The sequence below is a fragment of the Thamnophis sirtalis genome, unplaced genomic scaffold (assembly GCF_051295495.1).
Source record: "Thamnophis sirtalis isolate CommonGarterSnake01/CBP01778 unplaced genomic scaffold, rThaSir2_p1.2 scaffold_9, whole genome shotgun sequence".
Taxonomy (NCBI): domain Eukaryota; kingdom Metazoa; phylum Chordata; class Lepidosauria; order Squamata; family Natricidae; genus Thamnophis; species Thamnophis sirtalis.
This window is the reverse complement of record NW_028261389.1, coordinates 21,731,447-21,745,604: the sequence shown is the minus strand read 5'-3', so window position 1 is coordinate 21,745,604 and position 14,158 is coordinate 21,731,447. Positions and strand designations below refer to the sequence as shown.

Genomic DNA, 14,158 nt, shown 5'->3' with positions numbered 1-14,158 from the left:
CTCATAATTATTCCTCCTGGGGAGGAGGGAGCAGAAAGAGGGCCTGAGTCCTTCCAAGGACTTGGCTTAGAAGTCCAAGTCCTCTCTCTGCCCCATGATGCCCAGGAGGTCCAGGCCCTCTCCCCAATAGCCAGTTTAACAACTGGAAGGATTTGGATTGTGGTTGTTGGGTGAAGTGATCATGTGACATATCACGTAAGGACCACTTCACTCAACAACCAAGGTTCTAGGGCCAATTTTAGTCATACGTGAAGGACTATCCTTAGTCATAAGTGGAGAACTATCAATAACTTAAATAATATTTTCAGTAATTCTAGTTTATTGTTTATTATTATTTAGTTATATGAGAACATGACAGAAAAGATGTAATATACACATAGGCCACGTAATTATATATAAATTTCTATAGGGGTATGGTATTTGCCTCCTAATTGGATGTCCAATTCAGGTGATTGCCTCTGGCATTGCTTTGTGCAGGTCTTGTAGAGAACCAGAGAATGCATGTCATGGGCAATCTGCCCAATATGTTTAATAGTTCACATATCAGCACCACAATCACAACAAGAGGAATCTTTCCATCCCTATTGATACTGGGCAGAGGCACTTCTTCCAGTATCCCACCTAATTCTATTCAATTTCGACCTGACAGAGCGAGCAGGTCAAAACTAGCTGTTTTAGTAGAGGGATGACTAATCATCAGGCCACAAGAAGATACCTTGGACCATTCCTCTCTCCAGACATTTTCAGGCTTAAGCTGGTTAGATGTTAAATGAATAGCTGTTTTCCATGCTCGGCTATGGGATTTCAATCTTGTGATGGGCTGTGCACTGCCCTGGTGAATAGGGAGGGCCTTGTTGTTCAGCATCCTTGACCATAGCCGAATGAGAGCTTGGGGAGGTATGATATTGCTAAGTATTGGTAATGAACGCACAGGAGTGGGATGCAATGTACCAGAGATAATATGCATTGCCTTGTGGAGTTGGACATCAATTATTTGGGTGTGGGCACTGTTAAGCCACATGTTGGCATCATATTTAGTTGTGGAATAAATCAAAGCCAAGGCTGTTGTTTGTAGGGTGTTAGCATCAGTACCCCAGGATATTCTAGCCTTCAATTAACTTTAATTAAAATATACATATTCATCTTTCATACCTGTTTAACCAATTTCTATTTTAATGTAATTCAGAACAATCCATTCATATGGAGATCATCAAATAATGATAATCCTTCTGTTCTTTGCAAAATATCAGCAAAATATATTTATAAAATCAGAAAATGACTTAACCTCAATATAACAAAGGCATGTGTTTACATTTGTAGAAGCAAATAGTTGGATAAAAGAGGAAATTCCAAGTCTAACCTGAGCTGCATGCCAATATTGAGGTTGTGCAAGAAGTTTCCTCCAAAAGCCATACAGTCCTGAGAAGTGAGTACAGCATGAATCCATCCTGAAACAAAAAGTTAAGTCTATATATAAACAATATTTTGTTCCCAAAAGCACAACAGAGGCAAGTTATTTTAACAACCCACACATTGTTCAAATCAAAGTTTTACCATTGTATTACTGTTATTGGACTATCAACATATTAGTATCTTTCAGTTGTGCAGTACTGGTCAGCTGTCTCAAAAGCATAACCAAAAATCTCTAAAATCAAATCTGTTTCATCTAATGGTTAAGGCACCAGGGTAGAAAGTGGTAGACTGTGAATTCAAGTGCTGTCTTAGTCATGAAAACCAGCTGTTGACTTTGGGCCAGTCACACTCTCTTACAGACAAACCGAAAGTGACTTCTGATTTTGCTCATAGGGCCGTTTTTTGCCCTCCAGAGTCTTCAGGGAAGCCTCCTGAAAGCGCCAGAGGGCAAAAAACGGCCTTACAGAGAAACCGGAAGTCACAGTTCCTGAACTTCCAGATTGCCTGTAGGGCCGTTTTTCACCCTGCGGAGGCTTCAGCGAAGATCCTAAAGCCTCCGGAGGGCCTGGGGGGCTGCTTTTGCCCTCCCCAGGCTCCTAGAAAGCCTCTGGAGCCTGGGGAGGATGAAAAAAGCACACCAAAAGCAGAGGGGGGCGCATAGTATTATGGGTGTGACATGCCCGCACACGATCCCCCCTGCGCTCCCCCCGCTTTTGGCACACGACCTAAAAAAGTTTAGCCATCACTGCCCTATCATATTATCAATGATTATACTAACTTGAAGAAATAATAATTCTACCTATGATATTTGAATAATTAAATCAATAAATATATTTTTGAAAAAAAATATTTCATTTATTTATGAAACTTATATACCACCTATCTCACCAAAGGTGACATTACAATAAATATAATTTCTATATACATTAATAGAGCATGGGGTAAACAAATAGCAGTGTTGAAATTCTGCCATAGGTTTGAATACACAATTATTGAAAATATGGTAGGAAATGTACAATATACAAATAGATAATTATTTAGCTATCTTCTAACTCTTTTTCAAATTCTTTACCTATCTCAGCTTCTATCTCCATCTTCTAAATTTAAACCTAATTGCTAAATTGAATTAAAAATTCTCTGAACATTAGTTACCAAGATCGAATACATCAATATGTTAAATGACAGAGAAATAACTTTTTACCTGTTGGAACAAACAAGGTATGTCCTTGCTTCACAACACATTTATAACATTTATCAACTTTATCTCCAAAATACACTTCACTCTGGGTAACAGATGAACTCCAGGATTCATAAATTGCCAGATTATCATTAGTAGGTTTGATCAAGTAGAAAATCTTTTCACCCTATGTATAGAAGACATTTCATTACATGCTGCACATCTTTGACAATTTTGCATTACCACCATTAATATCACATAGGACTACAACATAATGAAAGTATAGAATTTTATTGCTATTTAAACGGAAATTATTGGAGTTAGAAAAATTCTCAAATCTAACCAGTTGGTTAGACAAAATCAGAAATCTATGCAATTTACATTCAATTTTTTAAAAAAATGAATATAGTACATTTGCATATTAAAGAAATTAAAGTTTTCTTACCCAAAGAACATGATACCAAACAGAAGTGCCCCCAAAATCAATATGAAAATCTGTGTAACTATCTTGAACTCCCATTAAGCAGTACTTCTGAACAAAAGGCTTAGGGAAGACCGAGTCATCTGGCCAGTAATTTTCAACCCATGAAAGTTTTCTGGCAATTTCAGGAACTTCCACTAATTCAGACATCCTTTAAAATTCAAAACAGGAAATGCAATTTGAACAAGAATATGATTAAGGACTTTCTTAATATATGCAAATATGAAAAATCTTTCCTCTCTAGTAATATTTTGATCCATACTGCTATTTAGATTGAACAGTTAACACCAAAAATAGATAATTAGTCCATTATATAACGTATTTAATTATGTTACACATTCTTTGAAGTGGAACTTATATGGACTATAATGAGATTTGAATGAAGAAAAAATAGAATGAAAGTTTTCATCTAAATCCAAATTTTATATATTACCTGTGTATGTGTATGTGTATGTGTATATGTATGTATATATATATATGTATGTATATATGTATGTATCTCAACACAATATAATGGTTATATAGCAAAATTAATGGTCCCTTATTTCAAATTAGAACTGTTTTTCTTAGTGGTCAAAATGTTCAAGAGAGTAATGGTTAATTTAATCAAGTATTTTTGCATATTTTAAATAACTGATTCATAAAAATATGGTTATGACTATAGGTGTGTTCGTGTACGTAGTTTCAAATTGAGAAGATCAATACCTTATTGCATGATAAAAATATTTTTTCAAGCTGCTTGGATTTTAAAAAGACATATCAGGAGCCTTAATTCATAAATTAAATAATTAGAGTCATGTAACAGTATGAAATTACAGGGTAGCTTTAGTGGACTATCTTTCTAAAATATACAATATCCCACACAGGCTGATCGCTATGCAGAACTACAATATTAAATACAATGTGTTTAGCACTTAGCATTTGCTAATAGATTTGGTTTAGATACATAAATCTAGGCATCATTTTCATTTTTTTAATTAAAAAAATAAAAGGTATTTTTTTAGTAACATAACATTTTAAAAATATTTTTATTTGTCCTGCATATATTTGTCATCCCTCTCAGATAAGCCAGAGAGGAAACATAACTAGAAGAACTGAATTTTACTGAATTCTACATTAACAGAATTTTGCAAGTCTGAAAATACACTATCTCCCGCCGCCTCTTTTAACTGTTTCATCCATGAGGAAATATCTTTTCTAAATTTCTTTCTCTGACCTTTAAGCTACTGGGGGTTCCTGCCTCTCTTGTCTGATTATTTCCTAGATTGTATCTCTTCCTCATTTTCCCAAAGGTCATTCCCACAGACCATTAAACATATAAGAAAAATATATAGATAAGCCCTTTCCAAAGAAAAAGCAATTGCATTTATTCATCTTTTCAACCTAAGTTATTTAGGATAGCCCCAAGCTTTAAGTATACATAATAATCAATTATTTGCACTTATCTCCAAATTGTCATATTCTACCTTTCAACTTCATATTTCACTATTGCAACTATTCAGAAAATCTGCAATTATTGTTATATACTACAGTTTAAAATATAAGCATTTTATACATATATGAAAATTGCATACTCACTTAGTGTCCGAGAATTCAAGGCTTATCACATTTAATACTTTTGGCCTCTCGGGGTTTGTAAAATACTTAATGTAATTATGGAGCTTCATTTTGCTATCTGCTTGTCTTGCCACATCAATAACATCAATCACTTTATCACCACCTGTAAAAATGAAACATTTAAATCACTGCATAAACCAGCCAACAAAGGTCTGTAGAAATCTCAGGATTATGGGAATATAGTAATTTATGCATATGTAACTGTATCTATTTTTTCTGAAAATCCTGAAACTGTTAAAGAGAAAATATAGCTAAGTGAACCATTAATGTTTTGAGTATTCCACTCATTCAGGTTACATTAATCTCAAGACATGATATTCAAAACTTACAACTGAAACCAAAGCTTTGGAGAAATAATCTTCAAGTGTTCTCAGAAAATGTCACAACCATAAAATATTTCAGGAAAAGAATATTTAAACCCATTTATTTTCCCTTGCCCTTTTGTGTTTGAACCAGCAGTCCATACCTACATAATGTTCCACATCTAGAACAGAAAACGTAGAAAGTGGGAGCCTGAGACCTAAGCCATCTAATTTAGGTACCATAATGGGAACGTCAAACCCATGCTTTTCCAGGTATCTTTGCGTCAATTGGCTTCCATGCATTTTCAAAATGATTTCATCAGCACTAGAAAGGAAATACATGTATATTATTTTTAAAATAGAAGCAGAATTTTTAAAAAAATTTAAAAAAATTATTTTTTAAATTTTTTTTAGTTCATATTTTGAACTATAAAATTTCTGTCCTTCCCAATATTTATTATATCTGATCATTTTTAGCAAATTGCTTTAACTGATCATAATGTTAACATGTGGAACTGAAACAATTCTTTCAGAATGTCTTTAGTATTACTGGATATCTAGTTTTAACTTCCACAAATAAACACTGAAATCCTGATGAGACTCATATCCACTAGAGTAATATAGTTAAAAGCCTGAGTTCAGAATCACTATTTGAAGCAACTACATATACTTTTGAATTTTCAAATGCAATTGATCTTACCTTGGGAATGAACGGGCACGTAACTGTTTAACAAATGTTCGGGTTCCAGCTTGAACTGGTTTTGAACCATCATCATATTCTGTATAGTCATGTCTGTGCCAGTTCCTCCTCTTCTTCACTACATGGTGAAAAATGTAACCGTCAATTTAAGATAAGAGAGAATCAAATCCCATTTAGTTATGAAATTCTCTGGGAGCCTTAGTCAAAACTATTTCTCTATTAGTAAGGCATTACTCAGGGTTTTTGCTAGGATCTCATTGGAAGGGGAAAAGAATGAGGAAAGAGGAAAATGTACAATATACTACATTAATTTTTTTGGAGAATAAAGCCTTTACCATGACACATAATACAAATGTGAATTCTACTCTTTCAATATACTGTAGTCAGATGAGTCACTCTGTTATTTTCTAATTATCCCCAAGATGTTAATTTTAGCACATATAATTGCTCGAGGTCACTGAGAGAATATTTCTTGTTGAATAGGGATTTGAATTAAGCTCCCTATTTCCTCTCAGCAAATGTAAATGAATTTCAGATCTGATCCTGCCACCAGTAAATTATTATTTAAAAAAAATCTTCATCCAGAATAAAAGGAAATATTTTTAAAGATATAAGAAAAACTGTATACAGCTTCATACAAATGACTGCAGTTATATCAACATCCTAAATTGAAATGTTATAATACATTAAAAAATTGTTAAACGACAAGATTCAGTATCATGCCAAACAGAATATATTACAGATACACTTTTGATCATTTGCAGTCTGCTGTGTTGGTGCAAGATATTGGTATGGTAACATGTAACTGTAGGCTTTGAACAATTCCACCTAGATGTTTCTTGCTCACTAAAGCATCCATTATTTCTGAACCAAAAAATTCTATTGCTACAATTATGTCAATGAACAGAATTGTATTACAAAGTTTAAACTTGCCTTTCAAATGTACCAGTTAAATTTTGCTATACAAAGGAACTCTGAAAACTTAATTTTAAAATCCATATGAGCAAATTCTGCTTATCAATGTTGTGAATACAACTTTAGAGTAATTGGAACCTAGCAGTAAAGGTTTACATTTGCCTGGATATGTCTATAAAAGACTAATATTACAAGATCGTCTGCGTTGAAAACTGTTTTCAATATTTTCAAATTAAAGTTGTCCTCATAGTGTAAACCAATTTATTTAACAGCTTGCCATGGGAACTGCAGGAGTTTCTGCATATCACAACAGATGGGGATGAATGCCACACTTTCAAAAACTCAAACAGTTTATATTCAATAGCAGCTGCAAAAGAAACATTTAGGCATAGCCCTGGTATCCATGTTGTATTTATCAATCTTCAGTATGCATATTTGTATGTAAACTACACATATCATTTTATCCAAATGTATACAACTGTTTCTTCAAATTCAACCACCACTTTAGATAATAACCAATGGTATTTGACAGTTTTTAGACAGGCAGATGAATTACAGAAAATGTAAGACAAAGCCTCTGAGGTAACTGATCCCAGCTAAAAATATACATTAACAGCCACAAATAATCACAGCATACAAAGTATATATTAAAAGGTAAATGATTACTTCATAGAAGGTGCTCAATATTGACACTAAAAAGATTTGAGTGGATTTCATAAGCACCCTTTCAACATCAAACTAATAAACTAAATTACTATTGCTGCAATCTAGTAGATTTGAATACATCTGTTGCACAGATGAACATAACATACATTAATCAGCATTAAATTGTTTTTGTATTTGAATAGTGACTCAATTTGAGATTTAGATGGCAGCATGGGTGAATTATGTACATAAAATCATATTGGCTTTATCCCCATAGTAGACTCATAGTAATCCCTGATTGTTTTTGGGAAGGAAAAATACTGAAGCTGAAGCCACTTTGGCCATCAGATGAGAGTACTCATTGGAAAACACCCTAATATCAAGAAAGATTGAAGGCAAAAGGAAAAGGGGATGGCAGAGGATGAGATGGTTAGATGGTGTCATTGACACAATGAACATGAATTTGGGCAAACTTTGGGAAACAGTAGAGGACAGAGGGCTTGGAGTGCTATCGTCCATGGGATTGCAAAAAGTTGGACATGACTTAGTGATTGAACAACAAAAATACTTGTTCAGGGATTTATAAATTCTTCCTCAAAGGTATTTTAATCATTATCCACTAGTTTTGATAACTAGAATTGTTGGATTATGTCAATATGTCCCTTTCCCAATACATGAAGCAGAGCTCAATTTCAATTTTGTACAAGAATAGAGAAATGGTAATTTAAAAATAGAAGGAAGTAGTCACTACTTCAATTGTCACTGTCAGATCCCTTTTAATAAGTTCTGGACTGATGGTCATTTTATCTACAGTACTTACAGATATAGGAGACTCACTAAGATGGTCTGTCCTAAAAATTTATGAAACGTTCTGGGACATGACAGAACCATTGAAACCTCTGGGGCATGACAGAACCATTCAAATATGGAATGGTAAACTGAGATGGGCCACAGTCACTAAAGTCTAGACAGTTTCCTGAGGATTTACAAGAAATAAAACAGAGTAGGTGCAAGCAGCGGATATTTTGTGAAGATGATCAACTAAGGACCAAAGTACATTATTGTGCTTTTCATATGACAATAAAAAGAGGTAAAATTGTTCTTCATTGTCATCACTGCACTTTCATATAGCTATCCAGTGTAACTGTTTTATGTGGTTCAGGGACTTGAAATATCTGTTCTAGCAAATAAGATGTAGGAGCTCAAAGATATGTGCTAAGAGTATATTTACAAGACATCTTAACTTGATGCATTCTCAAACCTTTTTTACTTCATGTGATTGTGGGACCAAGTTTGAATTCTTGGGGACTACAGATATGGATACGATAATTGAAGCTGTGCAATTGACTACATATCTCCAAAAGTTGTGGTTGCTCCAACATTGTAGGATTTTAAGAATAGATTCGACAACTATCTTTCAGAAATGGTATAGGGTTTTCTGCTTGATCAGGGGGCTAGACTAGAAGACCTCCAAGATGCCTTTCAACTGTTATTTTGTTCTGTCTTGTAGGCCAGCTTGGTCTCTCCATATTCAATAAGCCTTCATGGTGTACTAGTTTCATTGCATCTTTTTCATTGTCCTTCAGATATTTATGCCATTTTTTAATCTTCTGGTGTACTTGCAGCATTCCACCCTCACCCCATTTTAGTTGGTAAGTAGAGTCTGACATGCCTCCATCTTTTTACAATTGACTCAGTCTGAGCAGTGAGATGGAATCAATGGGTCAGACTATCTAGAAATGACAAAATGTCCACTTCTCAAGAAACTCACTCTGGATGCTACAATTCTTAACAGTTACTAAAAAACTACTGGTTAGTCAGAATGTCTCCTTATGAAAATTATTTGAGAAAAGAATAACTGTACAATTTCAGATATTCATTAAAAACAGTTCATTTGGCCCTATTTTAAACAAGATTCAGGACCGGTGCAATTTTGATATAACTGATCATGCTAACCCTGTGAATCAGCTCACTGTATTAGGGGGACACCTAACTTCAAAGCCATAAAACATTTTTTAGGGAATAGGATCATGTTCCTGCAGCCTCATCACAACAAAGCTGTAAGTATCCACTCTGTCCCAAACATTGTTTAACAGATATATGAAAGTGCTAGAAGTGGTTATTTCAGTTTGCTAACAATATCAAACTGTATTTTCCTGAATCTTCCAAGCAGAAACTGCGTAGCATGGGCCAGATGGAAATCAATGAAATGAGACTTGATTTTGCAAAGTTACATTATATTGAATATAGAGTTTCCTTGAATTTCGAAGAGTGGCTATTCTAGATAAAGTTATAAGAGAAAAGATACATAGTTTAGAGGTGCTCTTAGAGTAAATATCATTTACAGGGACACAAACCATTTCCATGTCAAAGACTACATTAAGAATTCAATGGTATCATGTCAAGTTTCAAAACAGTGGATCTCAAACTGGATGAATCAGTTTCTTCTGCCTAGAATATTTTTTCCTGTAAACTCAAAAACTGGGTGAGTGATTCCCAAATTATTTTTGGCATCAGGGAGCTACCCTTGTGAAGTCTACAATGGCAAATTTACTTTATACAGCATATAAAGATATTTTCTATAAAGATTTACAAAACAAAAATAAGAGTACCAAAATTTGATTTTGCAGTTAAGCTGTTTTATATATATTCCTTCATATTCCATACCAAGGTATTATCAAGATAAAACAGTAGGTAAAATGGAATATTTTTATGGCCAGAGCAATAAGTAGAGTGAAAGGAGAGAGAAGGAGGAGGATTGCAATTATAATTATTTTTAAAAATCATCTTCTTAAATGGCAGTATACATGGCTGTCACATCTTCAGATGGACAATGATGAAAACTAGGGCACTTTGGGGGAGGGGGTGGAGAGATTATAAAATGTGTCGTTTGTTATATTTGACAAAAATCAGACCGTGCTTTTTTTTAAAAAATCTGCTTCTGAATTTCATTTGTGCATTTGAAGTAGGGGTAGTAAAAGAAAAAATGTAATTATCTTTGATTTTATCCTTCTAGTCTCTTTGCATTTAAGAGAAAGATGAACAAAGAAAAAGGAACAAAAGACAGTTCAGTTGGCTTGAATCCCAGAAGATAACCAGCTATCTGACCAAACAAGTCACTTAAGAAATAAGAAGAAAAACTCTATTTTTTATTACTTAAATATTGATAGATACTATTCAGTCTGCAAAAAAACCCTTGGCTACATTATTGTTTTGAATTGTAGACAATGACAACAGCTGCTGGATTGCAGGAGTACAACAAAGGAGGCAGCAAAATTGTTGTAAGCTTATCTGAAATAAGCTTACAACTATTTAGAAGATCATGTGGGTTTTTTTTTAAAAGAAACTTCCTTTATTTTTCTGATGTGATGCATTTCTGACTGTTTTGAACATTATGAGTGGGCTGCAATATGAGCAGGAGCAACCTATGACCTTACCTGCCAGCTTCCCCATTGACTGCCTGTGGGAAGCCAGAAGGGCAAGTCACAAACCATCAGAAGCACAAGTTGGTTGCCATGCATGCAAATCACATGATCGCAGTGTTGCAGCAATGGCCATATTTTTAGTTACATGTTTTAATTATGTATTCTGCCAAGCAAATGTTGTAGATAAAGCATATTCAACATAATCTCTCAAGTCTTTAAAAAAATCTATTAGAAATCAAGTGATCTGAAGTACTGATCTCTTGTTCAGCTCAAGTATTCTGGTAAAGTATCTTCCACTTTATTTTCAGAGTTTGGGATTAACACTAGATTTTATTTACTGAAAATGCATCTATACACTTAGACATATTTGACCAAACATTACTGGTCCCTGTATGTTTCCCAAGTATATTATTGCCGTGATAATGCAGTGGTTAGAATGCAGTATTAAAGGCTAATTCTGCTGACTGCCAGCAGTTCGATCCTCACCAGACTCAAGGTTGACTCAAGTCTTCCATCCTTCCGAGGTTGGTAAAATGAGGACCCAGAGTGTTGGGGGCAATATATTGACTCTGTAAACTGCTTAGAGAGGGCTGTAGATAACTATGAAGTGGTATATATTGCTATTATACATTACACAGCTTAATCTCTTGCACTAATCAATAGACATAGCAGATTCCAAAGGGGACAAATGCATACCTCTTTGTTAATGATGCAAACAGTTAAAGGTAAAATCAGAGTATAAATCACATTGAAATATAACTTCAAAATGACATTGCATAATTATCAAGGATAGCCATATCATCAGCTATAAAAATAATTTATATTCAGTATTGAGTCCACCATAACCGAAATTGTGCAAAATGCTTTAAAATTCATCACTTACTTAAGGAGGGTCCATGTAGAACTGCACAATTGGGACAGTGGTAAAGGTCAATATCAACAGCATGGTGCTCTTCTACTCTGACACAACTAAAAAAAAAGAGAACAAACAAATTTCAGGAACTTTATTTTAGTATCAGCCTTCCAGAAGTTAAAATTTAATCTCACTAATTAGCTCAAATGATGATTTGAGGAAGATCACTATCTCACAGTTTGGTCTCATAGAATGAGATTTTTACAATGTATTTTGACTCCAATGGACTTTGAGGAGATTGCATTTTTTAAAAAAATATGAGCAGTCATGTGGAAGTAATGCAGGAACATTACCAAAACTCGTATAGTAATCCAGTTATTTATATAAGAATATATGGAGCTCAGGGTTGAACTACCAAGTCCTTGCTGCTCTCTGACCTTGATTGTTTGCTTGCAGACATTTCCTTATCCAACTAGGTAATACCATCAGTGCTCTTCAGTGTGGGGTTTGTTCATCCAATGTATGGATGTTAACAGCCACTATGAAGGACAGACAGGCAGAGCACATCCATGAACACCAACTAGCAGTCAGAAGACATGATGAAAAGTCTTTATTCTGCAACACATGACAGATTCATCCATTGTTTCAATTGGAAATTGTGAGCATCCTAGACCAAGCTAAATCAAAAACACAAAGGAATTCCTGGAAATTTGACATTCAGACAAATCGGCCATTAATAGACACACAGAGATAACCCATGTTTACGTACTACAAATGAACAATTAAAAAACAAAGAAGAAAACAAAAAAAATATCAGAACACAGTATCTGCAGCAGCCTACGCCCAGATAAGCAGGGATTAACACCAGACATCATCAAACAACATCATATACAAGGAACTACCAAGGAGAAAACCACATCTCCATCAACAACTGACAGGGCAAACTACTGTACATAAGAAAGAAGCAAACCCCACCCTTACCAGCACTGATATTACCTAACTGGGTAATGAAATGTCTGCAAACAACCAAGGTCAAAGAGCATCAAGGAGTCTTCCAATAATCCCCCAGAGGACAGAGGAAAGCAAAGGCTAGAGCAAGTTTTGAAAAATGGATAAATCCATGAATCTAAACAAGTATCAAAACTATCCATCAATCAGCAGTAGTCTATTAGTGAAATTCAATACCAGTTTGATAAATAAATCAATATTCTTTAAATTTAAAGGCTAGAAATTTAAATTTCTAGTCTTTAAAATCAGAATATTTTTCATTAGGTGCTAAGTTAAATTTGAAATATTTTCCTTTCTTCCTTTCTTTCTTCCTTCCTTCCTTCCTCCTGTCCCCTCCTGTTCGCATAATATAATTATGTTTAATTTCAGTGGGAAGAATGTTCATAAGGCAGGCCGGTGACAGAGAAGGCACATCTCCTGAGACCCACCAAACATAGCTGATATAGTATCCACCCAGAGTCACCTTGTGATTGAGATGGGTGACAAATAAATTTAATCAATAAATTTAACAAATAAATGCTTTTTCTGGCAGATCTATTGGGGCAGACTGATGTAACTTAAATAACCCATGAAATGCCCTGAAAAGCTTTAAAGGTAAAAATACAACACCTTGAATTGGACTCAGAATCAAATTGGCAACCAAAGCAGATCATAGAGCAAAGTGTTGACATGCACTGTTGTAGGAGTACATGTAACTATCCCACGACCATTGTAGCTGCCCACAACACTGAAGTTCTCCAAGTACAACCCATGTAGAACACATTGCAATAGTCCTATCTGGAGGGGACTACGGCATGAGTAACCATGAATAAGGCCTGCCAATTCAAGAGCAGGTGCAATTGGTATACAAGAAAAAGCTGTGCAAATGCCCTTCTCTCCACACTGTATGGTAGGCCAATGGTAGGTTGATGGACACAGTGACATATTTTTTGTCTTTGCTGAAATCCATTTTCTATGTGGGAGGTTAGTGATAATATCTGACTGCAGTAGTTTGTGATCCATCCTGTTTTACAGATATATGTTCCTCGGTCACGTTTAAGATGTTTAAGATGAGTAATTTGTAATAAATGCTTAAGAGCGCTATAGGTCTGAAATCTACAGATCTCCCCTCCTTATCAGGTTTAATGATGGCTACAATTATTATTCTTTACTGCTGCATGGGTTATACTGCTCTAGACAGACCTGATGCCCAATCTGGGGATCCTCCTAGACTCACAACTCCTGCTGATTGAACAGGTGGCAGTCATGGCTAGAAGGGATGATTCAAAAATTTTTACTCATTGTGCCTTGTAAGAAAACAGCTGTTCTACTCAGCACTATGCTTTCAAACAGATACAATGAAGTACATCTAGATCAGTGATGGCTAACCTTTGTCGAGGCGTGCCAAAAGCGAGGGGAGCAGGGGAGTCACACACGTGCGTGCCAACACCCATAATGCAATGCTCTCCCCTGCACATGCGCGCACAACCACCACCACCTGTGTGCATGCTTACAGTCCTCATTGAAGCCTCCAGACTTCCACAGCGTGTGTTGGGCTGTTTTTTGCCCTTCTCAGACTTCAGGAAAGCCTCCTGAAGCCTCTAGCGGGAGAAAAACAGCCCAACAGGCAACCCAGAAATTGG

General features: G+C 35.2%; 1 protein-coding gene across 3 annotated transcripts in view; it reads right to left on the bottom strand.

Moving 5' to 3' along the window:
• The window catches only part of KDM7A (lysine demethylase 7A), a 51,396-nt gene that overhangs the window by 21,271 nt on the left and 15,967 nt on the right, over positions 1–14,158 (bottom strand). For all 3 annotated transcript variants that reach the window (XM_014076589.2, XM_087723011.1, XM_014076590.2), the window contains exons 2-8: positions 11,559–11,644; positions 5,691–5,808; positions 5,155–5,315; positions 4,650–4,791; positions 3,036–3,222; positions 2,615–2,777; positions 1,361–1,448 (exon numbers count right to left, since the gene is read on the bottom strand). In XM_014076589.2, coding sequence (XP_013932064.2) covers positions 1,361–1,448; positions 2,615–2,777; positions 3,036–3,222; positions 4,650–4,791; positions 5,155–5,315; positions 5,691–5,808; positions 11,559–11,644 — 945 coding nt within the window. The remainder of the gene's footprint in view (positions 1–1,360; positions 1,449–2,614; positions 2,778–3,035; positions 3,223–4,649; positions 4,792–5,154; positions 5,316–5,690; positions 5,809–11,558; positions 11,645–14,158) is intronic.